This window comes from Parasteatoda tepidariorum, chromosome 7 (genome assembly GCF_982258835.1).
Source record: "Parasteatoda tepidariorum strain Cologne lab strain chromosome 7, Ptep-v5.0, whole genome shotgun sequence".
Lineage (NCBI taxonomy): Eukaryota > Metazoa > Arthropoda > Arachnida > Araneae > Theridiidae > Parasteatoda > Parasteatoda tepidariorum.
In genome coordinates, this window is record NC_141761.1 from 50,806,813 (window position 1) to 50,831,142 (window position 24,330).

Here is a 24,330-nt window from a genome sequence, read left to right on the forward strand (position 1 = left end):
GACCTCCTGCCTGTACCTCTGGGCATTCACGGAACCATTGTCAAAAACATGGAGCGGCGTGCGGGAATCTTGCATGATCCCTGCCCAAACCATGAGTCCTCCACCAGCATAATGGTCCCTTTCGATAATGTTGATGGGATGGTATCGGGTTCCAGGTTCCCTCCATATCAATAACCATCCAGAATCAGGTTATAGACTGAATCTGGACTCATCAGTGAAGAGAACATTAGCCCATTGAAGCTGTATCCAATTCTGATGTTCTCTTAATTTTGTCCACCAGTGCAGAATAAGTTACAAGAGTCCATTTTCAATGCATATATTCATCAACAGAGACAAAAACTCGTCTTTAAATATGCATGTATGCTCTTTATTGTGTAATAAGAATAATTATATTTTAATTTTTAACTCTCAGAGAACTGCATTAACTGATTTTATAATGTATATATTCTATCCGCTTCCATTCTGTTAAGCCTAGTTTGAATTTGTCTAAAGTTTTTCTCCCTGATGTTTGATTTGCAAACTAGTTTTATTTTAAGAATTAGAGAATAGATGCATTCTAAATTAATGATTCTTACCATGTATTGAGTTGTAAAAATAACTTTACTAGCTCTTATGTGTATCTTATCTTACTATAATTATAAATTTTAATATCATTGAATAAAAAAATTAGTGTCGACTATTTCGCACCAAATTTTGCAAAAGAACATTGGTGTAATGAAAATCTAGAACGAAGAGTTAGGCACAGCATTCCACTTCACCACTATAGTGTAAAGTAGTTGCCACCTTTTTTGGCGTTGAGATACACTAAAATTTTTTACAGTGTAGCGTTATTTCAGGTGATGACAGAGCCTTCAAAGAAAACTTTAAAAACGCTTTCCTGAAAAATTTAAGACTGTGGCATATCATTACACTGGCCTGTACTCTTAAATTAAAATTCTTTTTTAAAGAATTATTCAAAGCAAAAAGGTAAAATAGAGCATATCATTTTCGCTATCTACAATATCAATCATTCATATCACTCTTTAAAGAATTAGCATTCATACATCCCATTTCTATGCCTAATTAGAAGAATATACCAGAATTAACGAATTAGGAAATCTAAATCCTTTATTCTCTAATTCAATATTATCGTGGTTTCTGATTGAGGACAACTTTGCTATAAAGGAAGTAGTACTACATTGTACACATATGCTATACATTAATATTCATTATCTGTACAAGGGATGCCAACATCAAAGGCATTGTATAGTCAACATTGTAGTATTGCGTCATTCATCAGACAACATACTATATCACATAATTCTATAAATGCACTATTGTGTAATTTGAATGACATATAACATATTAGTTACATAGAATGTAAAGTGATGCATTTAATCATGCCTTTGTAACCCAAACAGTTCACATGTTATGGAACGATAATATTTTCTTACAACCAGCTTATTAAAAAACATTTAGAATCTGCTGTTTTACAACTTTAAAATCAACAGTTAGAAATCATGGGGCGTGATCAACCGTAATACCGTTCAAACTTGCTGTACCCTTAGTATGGTACTAAGTTGAGCTATAATAAAGTAATTATTAAATTATTTTGATTAATACTATGGCTAACTTTGAATGGGCCCATATTTTAATTTAATACTTTATTAAAATTGAGACGCATTCATACCAAATTATGATTCAAGATACCGATATTATGGTACAGCATTGCAAGGATACTTTTGAATGTGTTTACGTTGACAGTATTTTAACAAATCCCATGTTAAAACTACTTTTCGAATTTCCCTTTTAAAAGAACTGATTAACTGTAATAAATATGAATCTCATGGAGCTGCAATGACTTGGTCCTCAGTAGTGGCTTCCCACCCATCTGGGAAATAAAGGTGGCCAGTGCGCAATGCTGACTACAATCTTGCCTTTGGTTACGAAATTGTGGAGCCTTAACCTACATAACCCCCCTGGCCCTCAACAGGCTGCTGAAGGAAGGCTTTACTTTTTATTGATAAGATTTCTCATGATTCACAATCTCTATAGTTTGAAGGATGAACTTTAAAAAAGATAGTTCGCTAAAACAAACTACATTTTAAGTTATAAATTAAAAAACCCCAAAAGTTCTTTTTCTGAATAAACAGAATATTTTTTAATTTGTGCAATATGTATTTTTTTTTCCTTAGAAATTTCTGAATTATACGTAATCTGATAAATGTCGTTTCAGGATTATAGTGATGAAACTGGACCAAAAATTTAGCCCTTTTATGATAATTATTTACCATATCTCTGTAAATATTTTACCGAAAGAAATTAATAAATCTGTGTTTGTTCATAATTATAAAACCCGTCATATAAACAGGTCGACAAATAATTTTCGTTTGTCTTTTTAGCCTCCAGACACACTAGGAAATTACAAAAAGACTAAAAAACAAGCTAGGAAATTCAATAAAGTAATAATAATTCAGATAATACAGAGTTATTCATAATTCCCTCCTCCTGCAAACACCATTTTTCTTTACTACAACTATCTTCAGTGGTACATGTTACTGCCATCTACCGGCAACTGCTTAAATTAAAACTTGAATACTTTAGGAATAATTTCATATGTTCTTTTTTGCCATATTCGTCTTCGTTTTTTTACTATAACGCTTCGAAACCCTGGAGGGAATTATGAATAACCCTGTATAATAATAAAAAATGAGCATATTTTATCCCTTATTTCCTTTTTTTACCCATTAAAGATTTAAGATACATAATTGGTGATCAAAAAAGAGGGAGAAAATTGGAGGATCGAAAAGTGTATACATATATAAGTATGTAGAAAAGTATATTCATGTTTATAAATAATCTTATATATTTTCGATAACGAAAATCTCCACGAATTGAAACTTTTGACTCTCGTTTTAAATTTAAATTTTAAATATTTTCACTTTAACTTTCCATTTAAACTTTTTTGTATAAATTGTTTTTAATGCGTCTCGGTGCTGCTGAAATAAAATTCTGCAGCAAATAAAAGTAGGACCTTATTTTGTGATCTATTCAGCAGATTTAAAGCTTTCCTAATGGGCAATTTTTTGACTATTCTACAGTTATTTATTTATATTTCAACATAATCCCACTTGGTCTAGTACTTTTGGCAGAGCTATACTGAACAACAACTTCAACAAATCGTTATTTAAAAATCGTTAAAAACGTGTTCCTAGACTTTACTAGTCTCATTCTAACTAATATGACAGTTGGCAGTAAACGTGTTTTGGTAATAAACAAAGTGAAACAGTCAATTGCCATTCCCTTGGGGTACATTGAAACAGTAGGTGTCCTTCTAAGAAAATCCAGGAAAGAAGTTTAGTATGTTATTTGATTGTAAACTTGACAGTAAGCTCTTTGTTTGTTAAATTGGGGAACAATAAAATAAACTACGCAAACTCGCTCACTCGAGGAAAAAATTTAAAAATAGACAATTGTATTATTTTTTGCTATTTTCTTTCTACAGAAATGGAAAATACTCTGCTTTAAGGATTTATTGTAATGTTATGTTTTATTTAGTTAAAGTTCAGTAAAATAACGAGAGTGGAGCATTCTTGAAGATCTGGGATTTTCCACATTTCCTAGAATAACATCAAAAACCACTGATTTCCTCATTAACGCTCAGCGTTCTCGTCTAAAAATAGTTCTTTTATTTTCAAAAATGGAAAAACTAGTTGTTCAAACACTTTATTAACGACTTTTAAAGTAGGAAAGGAAAATATTACTTACTATACTCCAAAGCATCATACAAAAATTCTTTTAACATTTTAATTAGTTCGTTCGAGAAAGACGTTTGAATTACTCTTATTTGTTTAGCATTAGCTCTTGCATAATTTATTTTAGCATATTTAAAAGATAATGTTTGCTAGCTTACATTTCTAATCAAAAACAGAGTTTATTGCCTTTTCATCTGTAATTAATTATTTTTTATATTTTATTCAGTTAAGCTCAAGCATCATTGTGTATAGCATCTTAGAGATACGTCCCCTTATTAGTATTCCTGAAAGTTATGCGAAATCACTTGTTTATTCCATTTATAATTAAATAATTGACAATAATCACATGGGTTATGTGTTATCACGTAGTTGTTCATGGCGTGTTAGCGTTACAGCTTTAAAGCTTTATTTTGTCACAGTTAATGTTACAGCTTTAAGCGGGGACTCCACCCTGAAATGGAAAAATATTAACGTGATCCTTGAATTTTTTTTAAGTAATAAAGACAATGCAGAGACTCCTTGTTTTTTTAATGTTATTTAGCTACAATTTAAGTCTATTTTTATTTTTTTTATTTTACAAAATAATAAAAAATAAGTTGGTGGCAGCTCCGTGTGTGGCTGGTCATCAAGAAGTAGCGCCTCACTGGACTCATGGATTTAGAAGTCCTGAAACATAGGAAAACGATTTGGTTTAGATTTTCTGAAACATAAAGACATTATCTAAAAAGTAGCATAGCGGTTTTTTGATATTCGCAAAATTAACAAAATGGCAACAACTTAAAAAAAAGTTTAGTTTTTCATTAAAAAAATATTCATTAAAATATTAATATAAAATCGGAATATAAAATTATCAAAAAAATCCTAAGCTACTTTCTAAAGAATATATTTTTACGTAATTTGAAATAAAGAACAGCTTATTTCGTTGAATGGATCATGAGAAAAACGTTAGGCTAGGTCAGAAAACAGCGTTTTGAGAAAAACGCGTTTAAAGTTTTGACTTATGTTCAAACTAATAAATTATTAAATTAGTAATGACTAACCTTTATTCTGCAATTCCAGGTCCATATATCTTCTCCGTCAACAGAATGGATGAGACACAAAAAGAATGTCGCCCCTCCTAATCCGGCCAAACGGGCCTTTCTGCCTGCTTAGCGACAACTCTCTACTTTCCGGTATAACTTCCAAACGAAGTTAGGTACCGAGCACACGCTTTAGACAGACATTAGGAAGGGTACAAAGATTCGAAAAATGCAATAAAATGTTTTTCGAATTTTTGAAATATTCAGGGTGGGGAAACATAGGAAAAGCTTGAAGCTTTATTTTGTTACAGCTAACGTTACAGCTTTAAAGTTTGAGTCACGCAATTTCCGAATCAGATTTAATTGGATACCTGCAAGTAACGTGACGTGTGTGTGTCGAAACTGATTGGCTTAACTTACGCCTGACATCGCTTTCAAGTATTCAATTACACTTTTAAGACTTGTTTCCACAATTCTGAATTAATTTATTAATAATTAATTTATTAATAATTAGTTTATTATTTGTTCACTTATTAAGCCAAAATTTACATTATAGGAAATGATGATAGGAATCATGTAAAATGGTACTTTTTTGACGAGTGTGCTTTTCCTTAGAAAACTAATATTAATATGAATGTAACTTATTTAATTACATTAGTATTTCGCAAAAAAATGAACCACGATGGCTCAATGGTTAAGACACTGAACTGTGCGAGTGAAGAACAGGGGTTCAATCCCCGGTTGCCGCTTGAAGCCCACTCAGCTTCAAATCAATGGGTACCAGCTTGTCTGGGAAGTAAAGGTGGCCTGTGTGCAGTGCTAACCACATTGCTACAATCATACAGTGGGTCTCGAAATAGTAGAGTCTTAACATCTACGACCTTCCTGGCTCACAACGGGCTGTTGCGGAAATGTTTTTTTTATTTCTCAAAAAATCTATATTTAACTACATAGATGGAAACGCGTATCTCATTTTTTACAAAATTATAGATTTTGTCACTCCATTTTCTCTGTACCAAAAATTTGTTGTATTATTTGTTTTATTTATTACTTATTTATGCTTATTTATAAGAGATTCCTCTTAAAACACACTTTTTCTACACCTCTTTAATAACTAGAAACTATGCAATAGTGTAAAGCATTCGATTAAATAATTTTGCGACTGTTGAAAATAATTCATTTCACTTCTTCTTCGCAGCAGTTAAATTTAATCGTTTCTTTACTTAAAAACAGCTTTTAATTTAGAGCTTTCAACTTGTTTAATTTCAAAACATTAAACAATTTTTATGCTAAACTCTTAATCAATTAAACTACGTTTTTTTTATATTGAAATAAAGGTCTGATATATGAAACTTACTTTTATTGAAAAATACAAAAATAAATAAAGCTGAACCTTTTAATCTCATGTGACAAATAATAATTATACTGAAAAAAGAAATAGAAATATTTTTCCTTATAATTGTTTTAAAAACTCTACTAAATAAATACCAATTACGTTTTTTAAAGTCAAGAAGTATATATTTTGTTAAAATATACTTGAAAAAATTATAAATATATATTTGAATAGTTTTGAAACTTTTTTTAGATAATTGTTTGGAAGTATTAAGTTAATTTTTAAAGAAATAAAATACTTAACAAAGCAAATATTTACTTCAGCATATAATATTTTTTGCTATATTTTATTCAATCGCACATTCAATTCAATTAGCAGAAGACTATTTTCGTCCCTATGCATCTTGAATTCAAATTTGAACACCGTTAACATTTTTGTTTTAAAGTTAAGGATAATTTGTAGTTACATAAATACGGAAGTATTTTTATTTTAAAAAGAAAATTAATTACACAATTAGCAAATGACTTAACGTTTTTTTTTCCTAGTTGCATTCAAATAAAAATTGTTTTACCTTACTATGAGCAAAGTCAAATATTTATTTTGAAGTTCTGTATAGTAAAATAAATAAGGCAAATTTGCTTTGTTTTAAAAGTTTAATACTTTTTAGTTTGAAGGAAGACACTTAGTATTTATCTATTATAAAATTAAAACATTTTTTAAACACCAAGCCTAGTTTTACAAATTTTAACCTAACACAAATTGAGGAAAAAGTGAGTACCTTTTATTTAGGTTATCAGTGCTTGCAATATAAGTACTACCACGTACGATTGGCATTTTAAAAAATTTAAGAAAACTACAATCTTTCTACAGTTTTGCACGATTAAGAAAGAAATAGGATATTGATTGTAACTTATAAGAATCGATTTGATATAGTCTCAGCTAATTTTCCAGATATCACATTCATTTTATATAAAGTTTATCTTAAAATATGTTCCAAGAATTTCGTGAAAGTTTTTAAAGAAAATACATGAAAAGTCGGTGGTTTATATTATCTTTCCATTGTTATTCGAAAACCTGAGTCAGAACCAGAAAACTTATACCTAATAAGGCATTTGTTGGTCATTTTTTTAATAATCCCCCAAAATAATATTTTAACTTTTCAGAATTAAAGAAGTGGTGTTTTATATGTATTATTTTTTATAAAATATAGTTAAATTCGAATTTGAATAAATTCCAATTTGAATTTTTTTTCTTAAAAATAGTAAATTTTAATTAATTTTATTTTTACTGTATAATAAAATGGTATTTGATTATTTATATTGCTTTTCAAAAGGGTGATGTTATAGATGTTATTGATGTAACTGCTAAGTATAAAACTGATATTTGGTACTGATTACAAGACTTAATCCATTTCGCTCTCAAGATCTGTAGTTAAAATTATGTATGTATATATATATATATATATATATATATATATATATATATATATATATATATATATATATATATATATATATATATATATATATATATATTCCATTAAATAGTTTAAAATATATGTGATATCTGAAAGTACCGCATTTGATCAAAACCAATATATATAGATTTTTAGGATGAGAAAAAAATAAATTCGATCTATTTTCTCTCATAAGTAAACCTTAAAATGCTGTTTTTAAGGTTTGTCAGGAAGTATTTTTCATGCCCGTAAATTTATCTGAAAGCGTAATGTTTAAAATCTTTGTGTTTGTTATAAATATAAGGTATTAAATATTTGCTCTAGTGATAAAATTACTTTGTGTTTCATTAGTTAAGACTTGCTCAGAAAATGTATTTCTTTAAATAGACTATTTTTTAAAGTAATAATTTTTAAGTAAGCTACAAATTATGTTTTCAATGTTACAGTTAAAATTGAAATAAAGCTCTATTTTAACAAAGATACAAATACCTAAGATACATTTTTTGACTAAACAACAGTAAACGTAACTAAAAACGTAAAATAGGCATAATGCATAAGTAGTTTCAAACGGAGATATCTCGAGAAAGGCTTCTATGAACAAAAAATAACTAGTAGTTGTAGTTCTTTTAAGAAGTAGTAGTACTTTATTTAATAGTAATAAGTACTTTGCACGATGAGAAATTAGCGATGGTTTGGGAAGCATTCCTGAAGATGATCCAAAGACATACCATCACAATTGTGATCCCCTATAGAGGGGATGACTGTCCTGCTTTGGTAGCCCGATGACCTGGTTTCAAATTTTGTACTCAACGGTAAAATCATTTAACGAGCCATTTAACCAATGCAGCAGTCTCGCGGTCCTTTCGCAGGCGGTTCAAAGTGGTTATCCACTCTCTCGATGCTTCACTTCATTAATTTGCTGGGACTCATATCTTGCAAAGAGTCTACTGAAGGACTATGTTGTTGTTTTTGACGTATGCCTGTTTAGGCAGAGGGGGTGCCATTGCTCTTGTTTTCCAGTGGCGCCATCTATGACCAAGAATTCGACTTCTGCCACATCATACGTCACACCCGTTTATAGGGCGAACCCATTCATACGTCCATTCATTCATCCACAGATCGTAATTTTGACCTAAATCAGAGAGCGATCGATCTCCAATCCAGTACCCACAGAGGTTTTGATTTGTTATGGGAACATGGAGGACTTTTGCGACTCGACAGATTTAACGTGCATTAGTCACTTTACTACACGGGGAGTTTTCGGCCGGGGGGATTCAAACCCACGAACTCTCGGACATGGGTCCAGCGCCCTACCGACCAGGCTATCCCGGCCCGAGGGACTGTGTTACGTGTGACACCAAACTCCACCATCATCCTAAAACTAGAATATCTTCAAGATCGGTGGAGAGGGAAACAAGAGACGAGGCTAAAGCATCAAGTTTAAAATAATTGCCTCCTTATCATTTTAACATATTGCTTTCGTGTATCTTTGGATCTGTGATCTGATGCGTATTCTAATCACATGCATATTCTTTGAACTTTCGGTATATTTAGAATTGATTTTTTTTCTTCTTCCTTTGAAATTTAAAAGAAAAGAAAACAATTTTACCAAACATCTGCAAAATGATGGAAAATTATGTAAAATAATGTTTTAGCGAAATTAACTGAAACCTTATCCAAGAATTTCAGCACTTTAAAGTGAAATTTTGAGAGTAAATATTTTATTGTATAAACTAAATAAAGTTCGCAAGATTTAAACATCATTAAGTTTAAATTTTATGGCCGCATTCTTTTTAGTTAATTGCAAATTTCCATCGGATAAAAATATCATAGGAGGTTAAAAAAAATGAACTTGTAGAAAATTTAAAGCCCTTAATTAGCGATAAGAGCAAATTTCTTTTCTGTATATTTTTATGCATTGTATAAGTTTCCTTTAATGATCAATATCTAAATCAGCTATTTTAAAGAATAACGATAAAAAAAAAGGCAAAAAACGAACTTTTATCATAAAAGATTATCATAAAAGAGTATAAAAAAATATCAATATATGAAAAAAGAAAGAAAGTTGAAGAATAAAAGTCAATTTAGAGAGTTTATTCCCTCATAAGCTAATGGTTTCAAAAGCCTTTACTATTTGTCATTAATTACATTTTCACTGATATTAAATAAAAAAAAGGGACTAGTTTACTTATTATAATAAAATTAGTTGGTAGGCTTAATTAAAGAGCTATTTTTCAGAAGCTCTTTCATTAAATTTGTAAATTGCCCATATAATAAAATTTATTTTTGTTTTCAGTTATATAAAAAAGTATTACGCAAAAAACCTTTAACGTGGTTGGTATAAATGTCTTAATATTCTTCCGTCATATTTGTTTATTCTCAGATAATTATGATATAAAATCATAATATTTCAATTTACATTGCTAGCGTCATTAAACAATAAGCAAAAAAGTACAATAAGAACAACAAGTAAATATCAATCTCCTATGCATTTTGGTTTAAGTACATGAAACCTGCAAGAAAAAAGTATTTTGAGCAAGAAAACCTTTAGAAAAGACCATCAAAACCTGTCCCAACGGCCGGGCAAACCACTCCCCCAAATAGGGAAGGGATCAAATAAGGAAACGCGAAAAGATTCCAAACCAAAAAATATTAACAAAACAAATAAGCAGATTAAAATGCATTCAAAATATTGTAGGGCTCCTATTGGGTACACATATTGGGTTAGGCTCACGTGTAAGCTCTTTTTGACCATCTCTGAGAAAGATCTACAATCTCGTGTTGCAGTCAGAGTGCACCAAAGACGATGCTATCACTGATTTATTTTTAGATTTATTGGGCACACATATTGGGTTAGGCTCACGTGTAAGCTCTTTTTGACCATCTCTGAAAAGGATCTACATTCTCGTGTTGCAGTCAGAGTGCACCAAAGACGATGCTATCACTGATTTATTTTTAGATTTATTGGGCACACATATTAGGTTAGGCTCACGTGTAAGCTCTTTTTGACCATCTCTGAAAAAGATCTACAATCTCGTGTTGCAGTCAGAGTGCACCAAAGACGATGCTATCACTGATTTATTTTTAGATTTATTGGGCACACATATTGGGTTAGGCTCACGTGTAAGCTCTTTTTGACCATCTCTGAAAAGGATCTACATTCTCGTGTTGCAGTCAGAGTGCACCAAAGACGATGTTATCAGTGATTTATTTTTTAGATTCAAAAGATAAATTAGAAATAAAATTATTTTAGGAAACATTAAGCATCTCAAGCAAACAAACTTCTTCTCATTTTTTAAAGCCAGCTAATTTTCATGATATAAAATCAAATGCAAGCTTAAACAAAAAAATATAGTTGTTTATTTATTTAAAATAGCTTTATCATTCATAATTATGTGTAAAGGAGTTACACATTATATCAGTAGATATCATTTTTATTAACCCTTAATTTTATTCATCAATCCGGTTTTCATGACGACAACACAAGGGATATTTCTGCACCCAGAAAATGACACTGACTAAAACTTAATTCTTGACTAAAACGAAAAATAATCTATAGTTCGTTCACCGGGAGTTGGCATTTGGCTCCACTTTCATCACGTGGTATCCGACTATACTATTTCGCTATTTTTGGGAGAAGGAAGTGAACAATATTGAACAAGGTTGCTATCTGTCGATCGTATGACAAAAATATTTATTTCGCAATATTTATGTGCATTTTTTTAACATTAAATATTTCATAAATTTGATGATATTTCTCTTTTTTGAGTGAATAGTTTATCCTTTTTGAGACATTTTACTGCAATATATTTAATTAGCTAGAGTAACGAAAGGTATAATATCAGATGATGAAGCGAAGTAAGTGACTAAAAAAGAATTCATTGTTTGCGTTTGACTCACATTAAGGGTTGTCTGAATTTCAAACGCGGAGACGTTTCTCCACCCTTGTTGAAATGAACTCTTCGTCCGAGGAGGTGGGGCCAAGTGTCAACTCCTGGTGAACGAATTATACCTTCGATAACAATTTGAAGTCAATGGAGGCTTTACTGAGAATCGTGGGTTACGAGTTAAAACAAATCTGATTGGCTCACGGGTCTGCAACAGCTAGGAAAATTGAACTCAATCCAATTCTTGAAACCAGTGCGACGGCGATCGAGAGCAGGGAAGAAATGCGCATGCGTCAAATTTCTGCAACATGCGATTTGTGGCTGTTGCAGTCGGTATGAAGGCCTCTTAAGAGGACGCCATACAGCGGAAGACAATTTTTGTCGCAAATTATCTTACTCCTTTATTACTAATTTAAAGGAACGAAAAAGAAAGTTCAGGCAAACTAAGAGTAAGTCATGAAGTTTCAATAGCTGAAAAAAATACTTCAAAACATTAAAATGCAAGCAAATTATTAGAAAAGATATTCTCCGTTACGTAATCACAAGTTATCTTCTCATAATTTATTTTCAGTCGCATATTTTAAAATTTTCTTTTCAGTATTTGAAACTTCATGTCTTACTCTAGGTTTGTCTGAACTCACTTTTTCTATACTTTAAGTTTTAAATTAGTAATGAAAGAGAATTTGCGGCGGTAATTATCTCTCGCTGTATGGTGTCCTCTTAAGAACAACCAACCTCCATTAACTATATGAAACAGAGTGTGCTCCAGAGAGGATTCACTGTAATAATTTTTGGAAAAATACAAATACTATTTTTAAGGAAGTTCTAATGTTAAAAGAAGATTTAGTTTTGAGTAAATCAAAAATTTATTTTGAATTAATTTTCTTTTTATTCAAGCAAGTTTTTATTTACTTCCTCAGCTAAATGACACCCTTTACTTTCTCATCAATTTTAAACGAACCCTCATTAAATCTCAGTAAAAGAAACAGTTGAGTTATAACTTTCTCTGGAAAATTTCCTACAATTTAAAATCAATAGAAAGAAAAATATAGGTATTTTATTATATTTAAGTTCGTCTTTCCAGCCATTATATTTAACACTAAAACGGCTGACATTTTTATCTACCTAGAACGACCATTACTGTCATTTTTACCGGAATAAGCAGATTTTGCGGTCATTTTGACCGCAATATGAAAAATGAGCATAAATATTTGATCTGAAATTCAAATATAATTATAAAAAGTTAGAAAAAGTCATTTTTAATAATTTTAACATTCGACTCTATTTTTAATGATATTATTTGTAATACATGAAAAATTGTCTTTTTTCTGGAAAAATTATTAATTATAAAGCATTTGATCGTTGAGCTACCAAAACGAGGGAGCCATCCCCTCCTCTGAAGATAAAAATTGTGATGGCATGTTTTCGGATCATCCTCGGTGTTGTTTCCCAGACCGAACAGCCCAATGCGCTGCTCTAGTTCGACATAAATAAACAAATGCAACTATTAAAACTACAAAAATAAATACATTTTAGTTGTAAGTGTTAGCTTTTGCATTTTTTATTACCCTCATTATGCAAGTGTTTCTGACTAAATATTAGATGTATGCTTGTTTATAAAGACAGATAGATATTATATATGTAGGGAAAAACTATGAAAAGATTGAAAAAAGTGTATAGTTGGGTTATGTTTGGGAGAGTAAAATACTCTCGTTGATTATGTTTTCCAGAAAGTAGTGTGTTGTTTGATTTAATTTGTTTTCTTTGCTTAATGTTTTTCTTGTAAATTCAAAGATGAGTCTTCAAATATGCTTGCTTATAACTTTCCACTGCACATTTATCTATTCCGGAAAAAAAAAATTGGCCGTAATTTTACCAATTTTTAATATGTAAAGGATACTAAAAACAACTCACCAAACAATATGTTATAATTTATAACCAACGTTGTGAAATTCCGTAGTTAATTTTAATTTTCTCTTTCGTTTCATATATCAAATATATAAATGTCTTCGATTAGCATAAGTACACGCAATTCTTTTTTATTGATATACAAACATTACGGTTTTATTTCTAAGAGCAAAAATTTAAAAAAAAAACGAATTTTTTTCATAACGTTTATATAAATTAATGCAAAAAAGGCGTTTTTTAAGATTACACAATTAGTGACGATTCATACTCAGTTTTCCTAATTTTAAATACTATCAAAATTTGAAATCTCAAAAATATTTAATCCAAGTCACAAATTTTTCTAAAACTTTCTTTTCATTTAAACAGCTATTTTTTGCAATAAATCAGAAAACTAAACACAATCATATTCGGTTAGGGATTTCTCCAAAAGTATCATTCATAAACTAGTTTTAATTTACGTAAATTTTTTTTTTTGTCTTCAAAAAGAATTTTTGTGCATTTTACTGTTGTTTATAACTTGTTTATATTTCTATTATTTAAAAGTTAATTTCCATGCGAATAGAAGAAGTTAATAATAATTTTAAATTTTAAGGTGAATTATAACTTAATAAGATCATTTTACGTTTTTAGGAACTCTAATTACTTTAAAACGAAACAGATGGCAGCACTAAAAGAAAATGGTTTCTGAATGCAAGTAGAATATAAAAATTAACGCTAAATTTAAAAATTTTGAATTGCGAGATTATACTGCAAAAAAAATTCAATCTTATATATTTGGGGGGATTTATAATTTAATATTATCATATGCCATCATATCATACATTATTTATGAATGATTATAATTCGAATGACAATCGAAACTTTTAAAGAAAGCTATTAAAATACTTTTGGCATAAGAATATTAAGTCATTTGAGAAAATAATTTTTAAAAAAAAACTTATTTCTGATAGGAAAACATTAAGAAAAATTCTCAAGCCCTTATAAAACTTTTATCAAATTCCACGTATCACTTCACTTAAGTGGCGAATTTCATCACTCATCTTTCTTTATTTTTATTTGAAGATGTTTCGTCAAAATGTTATCAATTATTCTTAAGACAGTCAAATCGAAGAAACGAGAACTTAATTTTTAAGTGTTTGTGATATCGTTTTTGTTTTCCATGTAACAAAACAATAGACAGTTGAAATTGACATCGGTTGAACATTCTCAAGTAAGTTACAATTATTTGACGTTTTTGAAACAGTAAACTAATTCTCAATTTTTATTCGTTTACTTAAATATTTTACCATAAAAATTTATTTAATTTTTTCAATTTATAATTTCTACAGATTACGAACACATACTAATTTGTGAATAGTTTTCAAAAAGTTGTAACGTATTGTGGCATTTGTGAGTTAAATAAGTCCTTGCGAACTTAATTAAATTACATTTTCTCAAAAAGTGTTCGCTGACTTAGCATGAAAATCATTACTCAATAATGAAGAATAAAAAAAGTTTTAAGGTAAGAAAAAGCGATAAAGCAGTATTTAAATACTTGAATTTAAGAAAATATTGATTCCACATTACAAGATATTCGTATAACCATCGTTTATACTACTTCAGTTTGTTTTAGCAACGTTTCAATGACTTCCCCAAAGGCATACATCTCCGAAGAAAATATGGGATAAATTTTTGAAGAATAACGTTTCTTTCAATTATTTATGTTCATTATTTTATCATTGTTATTTTATGTTATTATTATATTATGCTAATGCTGTATTTCGCTTATTATGCAAAAATTATCATGTAATTTTAGCTATGCACATTTCTACAACCTTCATTTTTACTATCTGTTTTTGCGTTTAAATTATTCAGTCAATTTAAACTCGCTCATTTGTAAACTTATTAAAAAGCGCTATAACTCTAATGCAACTAGATACCGATTTCTGGAAGAAAAAATTTTCTTTTCAATATTTTATTCTTGTTCAATTCTTATTAATATTCGCTGTGCAAATTTATGTGATGAGAACCTTAACTGTTCCGAGAACATTTTAAGTTTATTTTACACTAGTGGGTTATGCCCCTGCTTGCTTCGCTCACTTATTCCTACGATTGGTACAATTATTTTTTACTTATTAATGATAAATTGATAGCTACATCAAAATTCAAAAGTATTCAAATAAAAGAAATTCCAAAACTTTTTATTGAATTTACATAGATTTAATTTCCGGTTAATTAATTGGAAGAAAATTAAAACCTGAACTTCGTTACCATTACATCTTCATCTAAAACTTTGTTTTTTTTAAATTTCGATTATCCGCGAAAACAATTTGCTTAAATATTTTTCACGGGACAGATAACAATGCAAAAAGTTTATCCCTAATGAAGTTTAACAATTGTGAATTCATTATTTTAATCGCATATGCTCTTAGGATGCAGTTTTACATAAAGCTGATGTTCGAAGTTAATATAAATTGGTTACTGTTTAATAATCTTAAAATGATTGATATGTTTAGATCATTATCATCATCAATGGCTCGACAGCCCAGGGTGGGCCTTGGCCTTCTCAAGAAGTTTTTTCCACGCTAAACTTTTTTTTGCTAGTGTTTTCCATACATGTTTAAATATGTTTATCGTAGAAGGTTATATAGTAAAGAAATGTCATAGGTATATTTTTTAATAAAGAAACACCACTTTTAGTTTAAAGCATTGATTCGCAATAGTAATCAATACAATAACCTTAATATTAGCAGATAATACTAAAATAGGATGATAAATTAATATTAATGGTAAATATTAAAAAATAGTGTAAAGAATAATTATTAAATAATTAAAATTAATAAAGAATAATTATTAAGTAATTAAAATTAGTGTAAAGAAATTTTTGAAAAGTAAAAAATGCCATTATAAATTTTATCATTTTTATGCTGGTGACAAATAAGGAAATTAGGGTCCTCATGTAAGATTTTGTGCATTATGCTTTCATTCATTTGATCATTTTTCATTGAGTTTATTTTTTGTTATAAATATAGAATTTATAAATTGGGTTATTTTGTAAGCACAGAAGTTTGCCAATTTTTTACAAAAGGTAAAAATCCAGCCCACTTTTCCTCAAAGAAGTGGTCTTGAAATTCAAATTAATTTTAGATAAACTAAATAAAAAATTTTTAATAAATCTCTATCCCTAAAGTATTTTAACATAACATTACTGCAAAACGAAGTGACTTAGTTTGAAGAACAGTGATTGCTGAAAGAGAGTTGATGCTTCAAAGCAAATAATTTTACATATCCAGCGTTTTGTAATATTCTTGGAATAAGTCTTCCGAAAATTGACACCTTTCTCGAAAAGGGTTAAATTTTTTTATTTTCTTAAATTATCAACAATATATTTTGTAAAGAAAAAATCCTTGTTCCAAGTGTGCCTGAATTTTCTGTTCTGTTTTCAAATAATTATTTCTTACCAATTCATAATATTATTAATTATGAAATCATATGAGGGATTTGGCTCAATATAATGGTAAGCAACATTTTCAAATTATTCAGAAGAGCAATTTTAAAGAGCCTTTTGCTAAAAAGCACTACAATGTCATGTCAGCAATACATTGTGTTGTTAGTAGAAAATTTAAAAAGAACCAATATGGAAGCTATACTAATGAACAGTTTAATTTTTTAAAAAATGCGGCTTACCACTAAATAGCTAAAAACCCTTCATATTAAATTGATAAAAATTCGAAAGTGACAAGGAAGATTAAATAAATTTTTATTTTTCAGGTAATGCTACAAAATAGATCCTGTTGGAGTATTTCAGAGCTCTGAAAAATGCGCTTATGCAAACCTTTCGTCAAGCAAAAGGATAAGCTGGTCAAAATTCCATTCAAGAGTATCATGTTTGCAGAAGTTCTAATTCTCGGTATCACACTGGCATTAAGTTATATCTATTACTCCCATCCTTCGTTTTACTTTCATGTTTCACTAGCTGGTCTCATTGCCATATTGTCACTAACAACTTTTTGGTAAGTTATTCTTCGAAAAATAAATATCCACTTATTATAAATCGAATTTTAAATATTTGACTCCTTTTTCTCAGGAACTATTCGACCGATTTCAGCCAAGTTTTGTATTTTGCTATGTAAAAATACATACTTTAAAATGATGTAAAATATTGTACAATTCAAAAAATTTTTCGACTACTATCTAATAAAACAATAAAAAAATTATAAATATTTACTAAAATGTAGTTTTTGCATAGAATTATCTTTCTAAAAACATATTACATAATTGTGCGCAAAAATTTTTCAATTCGCTTAAAAATACGCAAAAAGTAAAATTATCATTAAGGGGTCAAAACTTTGGATCGCTCTCCTGACCAAACTATGGGATACTTATTTCCCAGATTGCTGCTGCCCTTATATTTTGGGGGTTAGAAATCCGAATCCGTGGTGAGAAAAAAAGTATGTTTGTTCAGAGAAAGTGCTTTTTGTGCCTGATTTCATTACTTAAAATATTTTTTGCACTAATTAATTAGCATATTCGAGGTCATTTCTCAAACTCCCATTATGTTTGAGGCCTAGAAAGTGAATATCCGATCATTAAATCAAAAGTTAATTAGAGTGGACCGTTTTTTTTTCGTTTTTTTGGAGCACTGTATAAAAACAAAGTCATGCAATCATTAAAAAAGTAATATTTGAAACATTCCATTTGTTAATATTTTATGAAAAATCTTTTAGCCTTGATTTTAATACATAATGGGAAAGCATTTGTAAAAATGATGGCTTCAATGAACGTTACGCTTAATAACTTTTGATCTAATGATCGAACTGCGTTGTGCAATTAAAATTGTTTGAAAAGCTATTCTTAATTAGGTTAATTAATCTTTGCTAGTGATATTTCCATTTAAGCTGGCCATAATTCGTGTTCAATATCAGACGCAAGACAGATCAGTTATTTATTTATTCTTTTGACAAAATGAGACTCTCAAAATATTAAAAGGTCTTCGCAATCTAGGAAAAAAGATCTAAATAGTTTATTCAAATGAGTGGTCTGAAGTTTTCTCCCTTTAATATTAATTCTACTTCAGGCAGAACTGTTGAATTTTGAACCGAATCTGTCAAACAGTTCTTGAGAAGAAAAAAAATTTACATGACAGTCTTGATTTCTTTTACTCCGAAACTATTTGACCAATATCATTCTAACTTTGGAGTTTGAAAATTAAAATTACAAGTTTAAATCAATGTTAAAATTAGTATATCTTACAACTTAAGAAATTTTCAATCATCATTAAATTATTCAATAAAAAATAACCATTATATTTGAAACTTTTAAATATTTTTAAATAAGTTTAATTGCGTGCAAAAAATACTTTGATTTTCTTAAATAATTTCAGAGATATGCTGGAATAGGAGGAAAAAAAACTATATTTCTAGCCACTCTCCTGACTTAACTAAGTCCATAGTTTCCTCTTCAGAATTACTCCACAGTATTAAGTCCTTATGATTTCGTATTTTAAAATGCGTTCTGACGAAATTATTCGATATACAGGGTGTCCCAAAAGGTCGTTTACAAACTTAACATGCTGGTCTGTCATATCATGATGAACAAGATTTACATAGGAACTTGTGTCCGAAAATTAAAACTGCGACCGCTAGAGGGCGATAATTACACGAAAACGGGAGAGTGGGAAAAACAATTATTTCAGGCGTGGACGTTGAAGGAGAAGGATGAATGAGTTTAGTAAAGCAGAAATGGAAGACATGCATTACGTATACGGCGCCGCTGATGGAAATGGACGAGCCGCGGCACGGACGTACCTTGAGAGCTTCCCAAACAGACGTCAGCCAAGTCATGTTTTGTTTGGACGATTGTACCGCTGATTATGTGAATCAGGTGCTTTCGTAGCACGTAGCAACATCGGTCGAGAACGTGCTACACGCACACCTGTCGTAGAAGAAACCGTGCTACAGGAGTATGCCATCAACCAGCAAAGAAGTCTCCGAGAAGGTGAACGTGTCTTGGGTGTAGCTCGTTCCACCATAATGCGCATACTGCGCGATGACATACAACACCCTTACCACTTCCAAAAAGTACAGGCATTGTGCGCTGACGATTATCCCAAACGCATTGCATTCTCACGCTGGTATTTGCAACAGCGAGTCGCACAGCCAGATTTTCCATCATGGATTTTGTTTTCTGATGAATCCTGCCTTACACGGGATGGTGTCGTGAACCTGCACAACATGCACGTATGGGGGCATGAAAATCCAAGATGTACACGTGCCCATGCACATCAACAACGTTTCAGCGTAAACGTTTGGGCTGGTATTATTGGTGACATGTTGATTGGCCCTTACCTTCTACATGAACGCCTCGACGGAAATACCTATCACATTATTTTAGAAAGAGTTTTGCCGGATCTGATGGGTGACGTTCCAACCGTAAAAATTCGCTTACCTATCATTGACATTATCATTGATGAAATCCTGTAAATAGAATTCCTAGAATCCTGTAAAAAAGATTAATTATTTTTAAATTCATTTTGCAACGATTGCGATAAACTTAATACATTTTTTTTTTAATCTTATTGTACTTACTTTTATCTTTTTTTCTCTATGCTACAAATACAAAAGTTTTAGCAATTCGAACTTATATAATAATATATATAATTTATATATAATAATAATAAAAAAAATTATTGTATAATATATAACTTATATACATATAATAATGTTTATAACTTATTTTTTTAGATATCTAAAACTTGCTGTATTTATAAGTTGTAGAAGTATCCTTCTCAAATGATAACGCTATGTATTATGTATTATTGTACTATTTTTTTCTTTTTTTGAAAAAAAAAGGAATGTAGTTTTTGTTGCTAGTAGAAATTTTTGAAAATAAATTTTTGTCACAAAAAGGCTGCGTTTTGAAAAGCAAATTCAAAAGAATAAACAAAATTAAGTTACACTTATTAATACTCAAAACTAGTCAACCCAATTAAAAATTTCAGCGTACAACGAAAACTATAATTAATGTGAGCATTGAGTTCAAATTTATAGTAAATCGGATGTAAATTGTACTAATTAGAGATGCAGCAAGTAAGAGTAACATAGTTTCAAGTCAATTGCGTTTTACGTTTTGGGATCAATAATCCATATAAATATCCTGCAATTTTGCTACTAACTGTAATGCATCAATATCAAATTCATAAGATACTTTTTCTCCACCACTTTTAGTAGTCTCAAATGCTACTCTATCCCTTTTTCTTGACTATCTACCTTCATGTGACGCCTCATATTTTATTAGAGTATCAGCCGAAATTCGGTGGTCATCTTCATTTCGATCACATTTTCTTGCTGCTGGGCGTACATTTTTTTCAAATTGTTCCAAAGCTCTTATTTAAGCTGCGAAATCTTCATTAAAAATTATTGCAGCTAAATAAATTGTAATTTAAACTAGTATTTAGACTTAAAAAGTCATTAATTCTTTTTTTAACATAATTTTATTTCATAACCCTCATTGGACAGCAGACCCAATTTCGGGTTTACGACTACTGATGTTCAATTCCGTAGATTTGTAATTTTGAATCCATTCCAGAGGACAAAGGAGCTCCTGGATCAATTATTGGGAGAAATTCGCCTTCTTGGAAGACTTTCTTGATGGAACTAAATCCCATTTGCGTTACATAGAGAGGAAAACCACGAAAACCTCTCACGGTTAGGCTGACAACATGCTGACTAAAACCCATGATCTGTCTAGCACTTAGGGTATTTTTACGTCAGCACTGTAGTTGATGCAAGCCTGGTGTAGAATTCGTATCGACCAGCCATCGCTAAGATTCGAACACGGTTCATCTCATTGAGAGGCAAACGTTTCATCCCTTGAACCTCTTTTTAACATAATTTAAATAAATTATTTCAAAATAGTCAAAATAATAGTATTTCACTAAAATATTTTGATAGGAGTGAGCACAATCATTAAGAATCTATGGAATGGAATTTTAAAAAAACTAAAATATTTTTTTTACTTAAGAAGACAGTTTTGTAAAAAAGTTTTGCAAAAATGTATTGATGAAAAAGCTAATTTTCCTAATTAAGAACTTTTCTACGGTGAATTCTTTAGTTTGGACATAGCTTCAAAATTTTGCGTTATATTGTGTGAACATAGCTTGAAGTGAGACATCAAAAAATGAATATCATTGAAAATGAGCGTTTAAGAAAACTGTGACAATTTTGCTTAATCATTTGAAAAAATAATGTTAATGGCATAGTTATATCTAAAAATTGATAGATCTCAAAATGCATATTTAAGAATATGGAAATATCTGTTTAAGTAAATGATCATATAGAATTTGTATATACTTGATAATGTACAAACTTCGTTTGAAAATTGATATTTTTGGAGCCCTAAAAAATAGGTACTCATTCTCAAGACTTACCAGCCGTGAATGAGAAAACTGAAACACATTTGAAACAAAATGCGTAAAATTGCCACCAAAAAAAGGAAAAATAAAGATTAAAAATAACTAGAAAAATTGCGGTAGCCGAGAAAGGCAAACATGAGGATTTAAACGTTCTAGAGAAGTGGGGAGGAATTCATGTCATTAGCTAAGGAATCGGCATTCATAAGAATAAAACAAAATTCCAGTGCATCTCGCTGAGCTTCTACCCACATACGTCACATTAGCTCATTTGGTGCTTCAGAATGTTGTTTCCATTCATATGAATGCATATTGCAACGAGTGTTTCGAATCACCTCTTCATAGTGCTTGGAAATTCCACCTGCTCTGAATTGCCTCTCTCAGCTTTCCCATTTTTTAAGCTTTGTTTTTCATTCTTTTTCTTATTTCAAATTTTTTTGTTGACAACTTTTGAATTTTCTGTTTTTTCTGTCAACTTTTCCTATCTTTATAATTTTTGAAAAAGAAAATAGAAATGAAGTTTTTACACAACCAAACTTATCTTTCCTCTTCAATTTATAAGGATTATTTATTTCATGCTGAATGAATAATGCATTTTAAATAACTAATTGGTGAATAATGATTATTGATTGATTGATTTGATCATTTACGTCGCACTAGAGCTGCGCAATGGACTATTGGCGACGGTCTGGGAAACATCCCTGAGGATGATCCGAAGACATGCCATCACAATTTTGATCCTCTGCAGAGGGGATGGCCCCCCCGCTTCGGTAGCCCGACGACCTGCACGCGAAGTCGAGCACTTTAAGGAAGAACAGTTTAACGAGGACCAATACCGCACACCCTCGGTCCCTACGCAGACTGATCCAATTGGTCATTCACCCGCACACTGACCGCAGTCAGTGATGCTTGACTTCGATGATCTGCTGGGAACCGTGTCTTAACGATCAGTCCACTGCGGGACGAAAAATGATTATTCGCAATGCTAAGAAACAAAACGAATTTTCATATTATTTCGGTATATTCTCTTCAAACAATTCTGCTTCCCTTAAATAAGCATTTTGAGCTATGTTTATTTCTTACCCTTAACAGACCAATGGCGCCTTTTAAGCAGCATGGCTGTTCTACATACAGGGTTCATTGCTTAGCATTTAGAGGCACAAATCATTTTATTATTTTTATGGCGCTTATTGTTGCCACATGTGGTTGGTTGGTTGGTACTAATGCCACTTGCCACACGGGCAAGCCCGCTTGGTGAAACCGAGAAAATTTAAGGCAGAGTGCGCGATTCTTGTTTTTCAGTGGCGCCATCTATGGCCAAGAATTCAACTTCGCCACACCATACGTCACACCTGTTTATAAGGCGAACCCATTCATTCATCCACAGATAGTAATTTTGACCTGAAACAGAGAATGATCGATCTCCAATCCAATACCCCCAGAGGTTTTGATTTGCTATGGAAAAATGGAGGACTTTGCGACTCGACAGAATTTTAACGTGCATCAGTCACCAACTACACGGGGAGTCTTCGGCCGGCGGGGTTCGAACCAACGAACTCTCGGACATGGGTCCAGCGCCCTACCGACCAGGCTATCCTGGCTGTGGCCACATGTGCTATCATTTATTAATTAGTAATTAGAATTAATTATTAAAATTAATCGTTATAATTATACCTGGTTGCAAATAAAAATTGAAGTACTTCTGGACCGTAAGGAGTTAAACATGCATTTCAAGCTCCTAAACTGGCATTTTAAACTTTGTTGCTTCTTAAACGCGCATTTCAAGCTAAGTCCCTTTTTTTTATTTTGTGCATCTATTTTTATATATTTTTACAATATGTCCAGGATCAAAAAGTTCCGAATAATTTGTTCATTATTATTTTACTTCTAGTTGCTGGTTGCAGGTTTTGTTTATTTGCAAGCATCAAGATGATCAAAATAGTTTAGTAACAAAGTCAACCACTGAAAAAGATTACCAAACGTCAAATCCGACGAATAGCAAGAGTACTACAGTTACTGTTTCCGCCAATTATCAGTAAATGTTTATCGGACTTAGTTGTATTTATTTTTTAACTAGCTCCATATCAAGCTTCACATTGTATCAGTTATCTGTTCCAATCATTTTTAAATAAAATTTTCATAACCAGTTTTATTGACTACTTTCTTACATCAAATTTTCATATAAAGAGTAATAAAAAAATTTTTATCCATCAGACAGGATATTAAATATTTTTTTATATTTCCAATGAGCTGTACAATCGGTCTTGCCGATGAGCAGACCTAGTACGTTCTCCAGAGGTGGTATCCACTCTTTCAGGACCACCACAATGGGTGAGATACCGTCAGTCATGTTAATTTGGACGTCTAGTTTCTGCCACACTAGATGGCAGCACCGAGACTCTATTTGGATACTAAAGTGCACTAGGAATTTAATTTTTCCGGAAATGCCAGGAGCCAATAAGGCACTCCTGGTATCTTTTACATGCCGCGTAATCATACGACTTGGCTGCTGAGGATTTTCTACATCCCGAAAATCCGGTGTCTGGGTCGGGGATCGAACCCGCAGACTTGGGCTCAGAAGACCGACGACAAACCAACTGCGCC

At 30.9% G+C, this 24,330-nt stretch overlaps 1 protein-coding gene across 2 annotated transcripts; it reads left to right on the forward strand.

Annotated features, from left to right (window-relative positions):
• Positions 1-14,349: 14,349 nt before the first annotated feature.
• LOC107450626 (uncharacterized) lies at positions 14,350-23,875 on the forward strand. Of its 2 annotated transcripts, none has more exons than XM_087168658.1 (3): positions 14,350-14,547; positions 17,088-17,329; positions 23,618-23,875. In XM_087168658.1, exons 2-3 carry the CDS (start codon positions 17,136-17,138, stop codon positions 23,763-23,765), a joined length of 342 nt encoding a protein of 113 aa, XP_087024784.1. In that variant the 5' UTR covers positions 14,350-14,547; positions 17,088-17,135; the 3' UTR covers positions 23,766-23,875. The 2 variants fall into 2 exon arrangements, with proteins under 2 accessions (XP_087024784.1, XP_087024785.1); XM_087168659.1 differs by lacking the exon at positions 14,350-14,547 and adding an exon at positions 14,565-14,838.
• The last annotated feature ends 455 nt before the right edge of the window (positions 23,876-24,330 follow it).

Excerpts from the sequence above, each read along its gene's own strand:
- LOC107450626 (XM_087168658.1), top strand. The coding sequence starts at position 17,136 with ATGCGCTTATGCAAACCTTTCGTCAAGCAAAAGGATAAGCTGGTCAAA. Across the intron at positions 17,330-23,617 it reads TTGTCACTAACAACTTTTTG|TTGCTGGTTGCAGGTTTTGT; the intron begins GTAAGTTATTCT and ends TTTTACTTCTAG.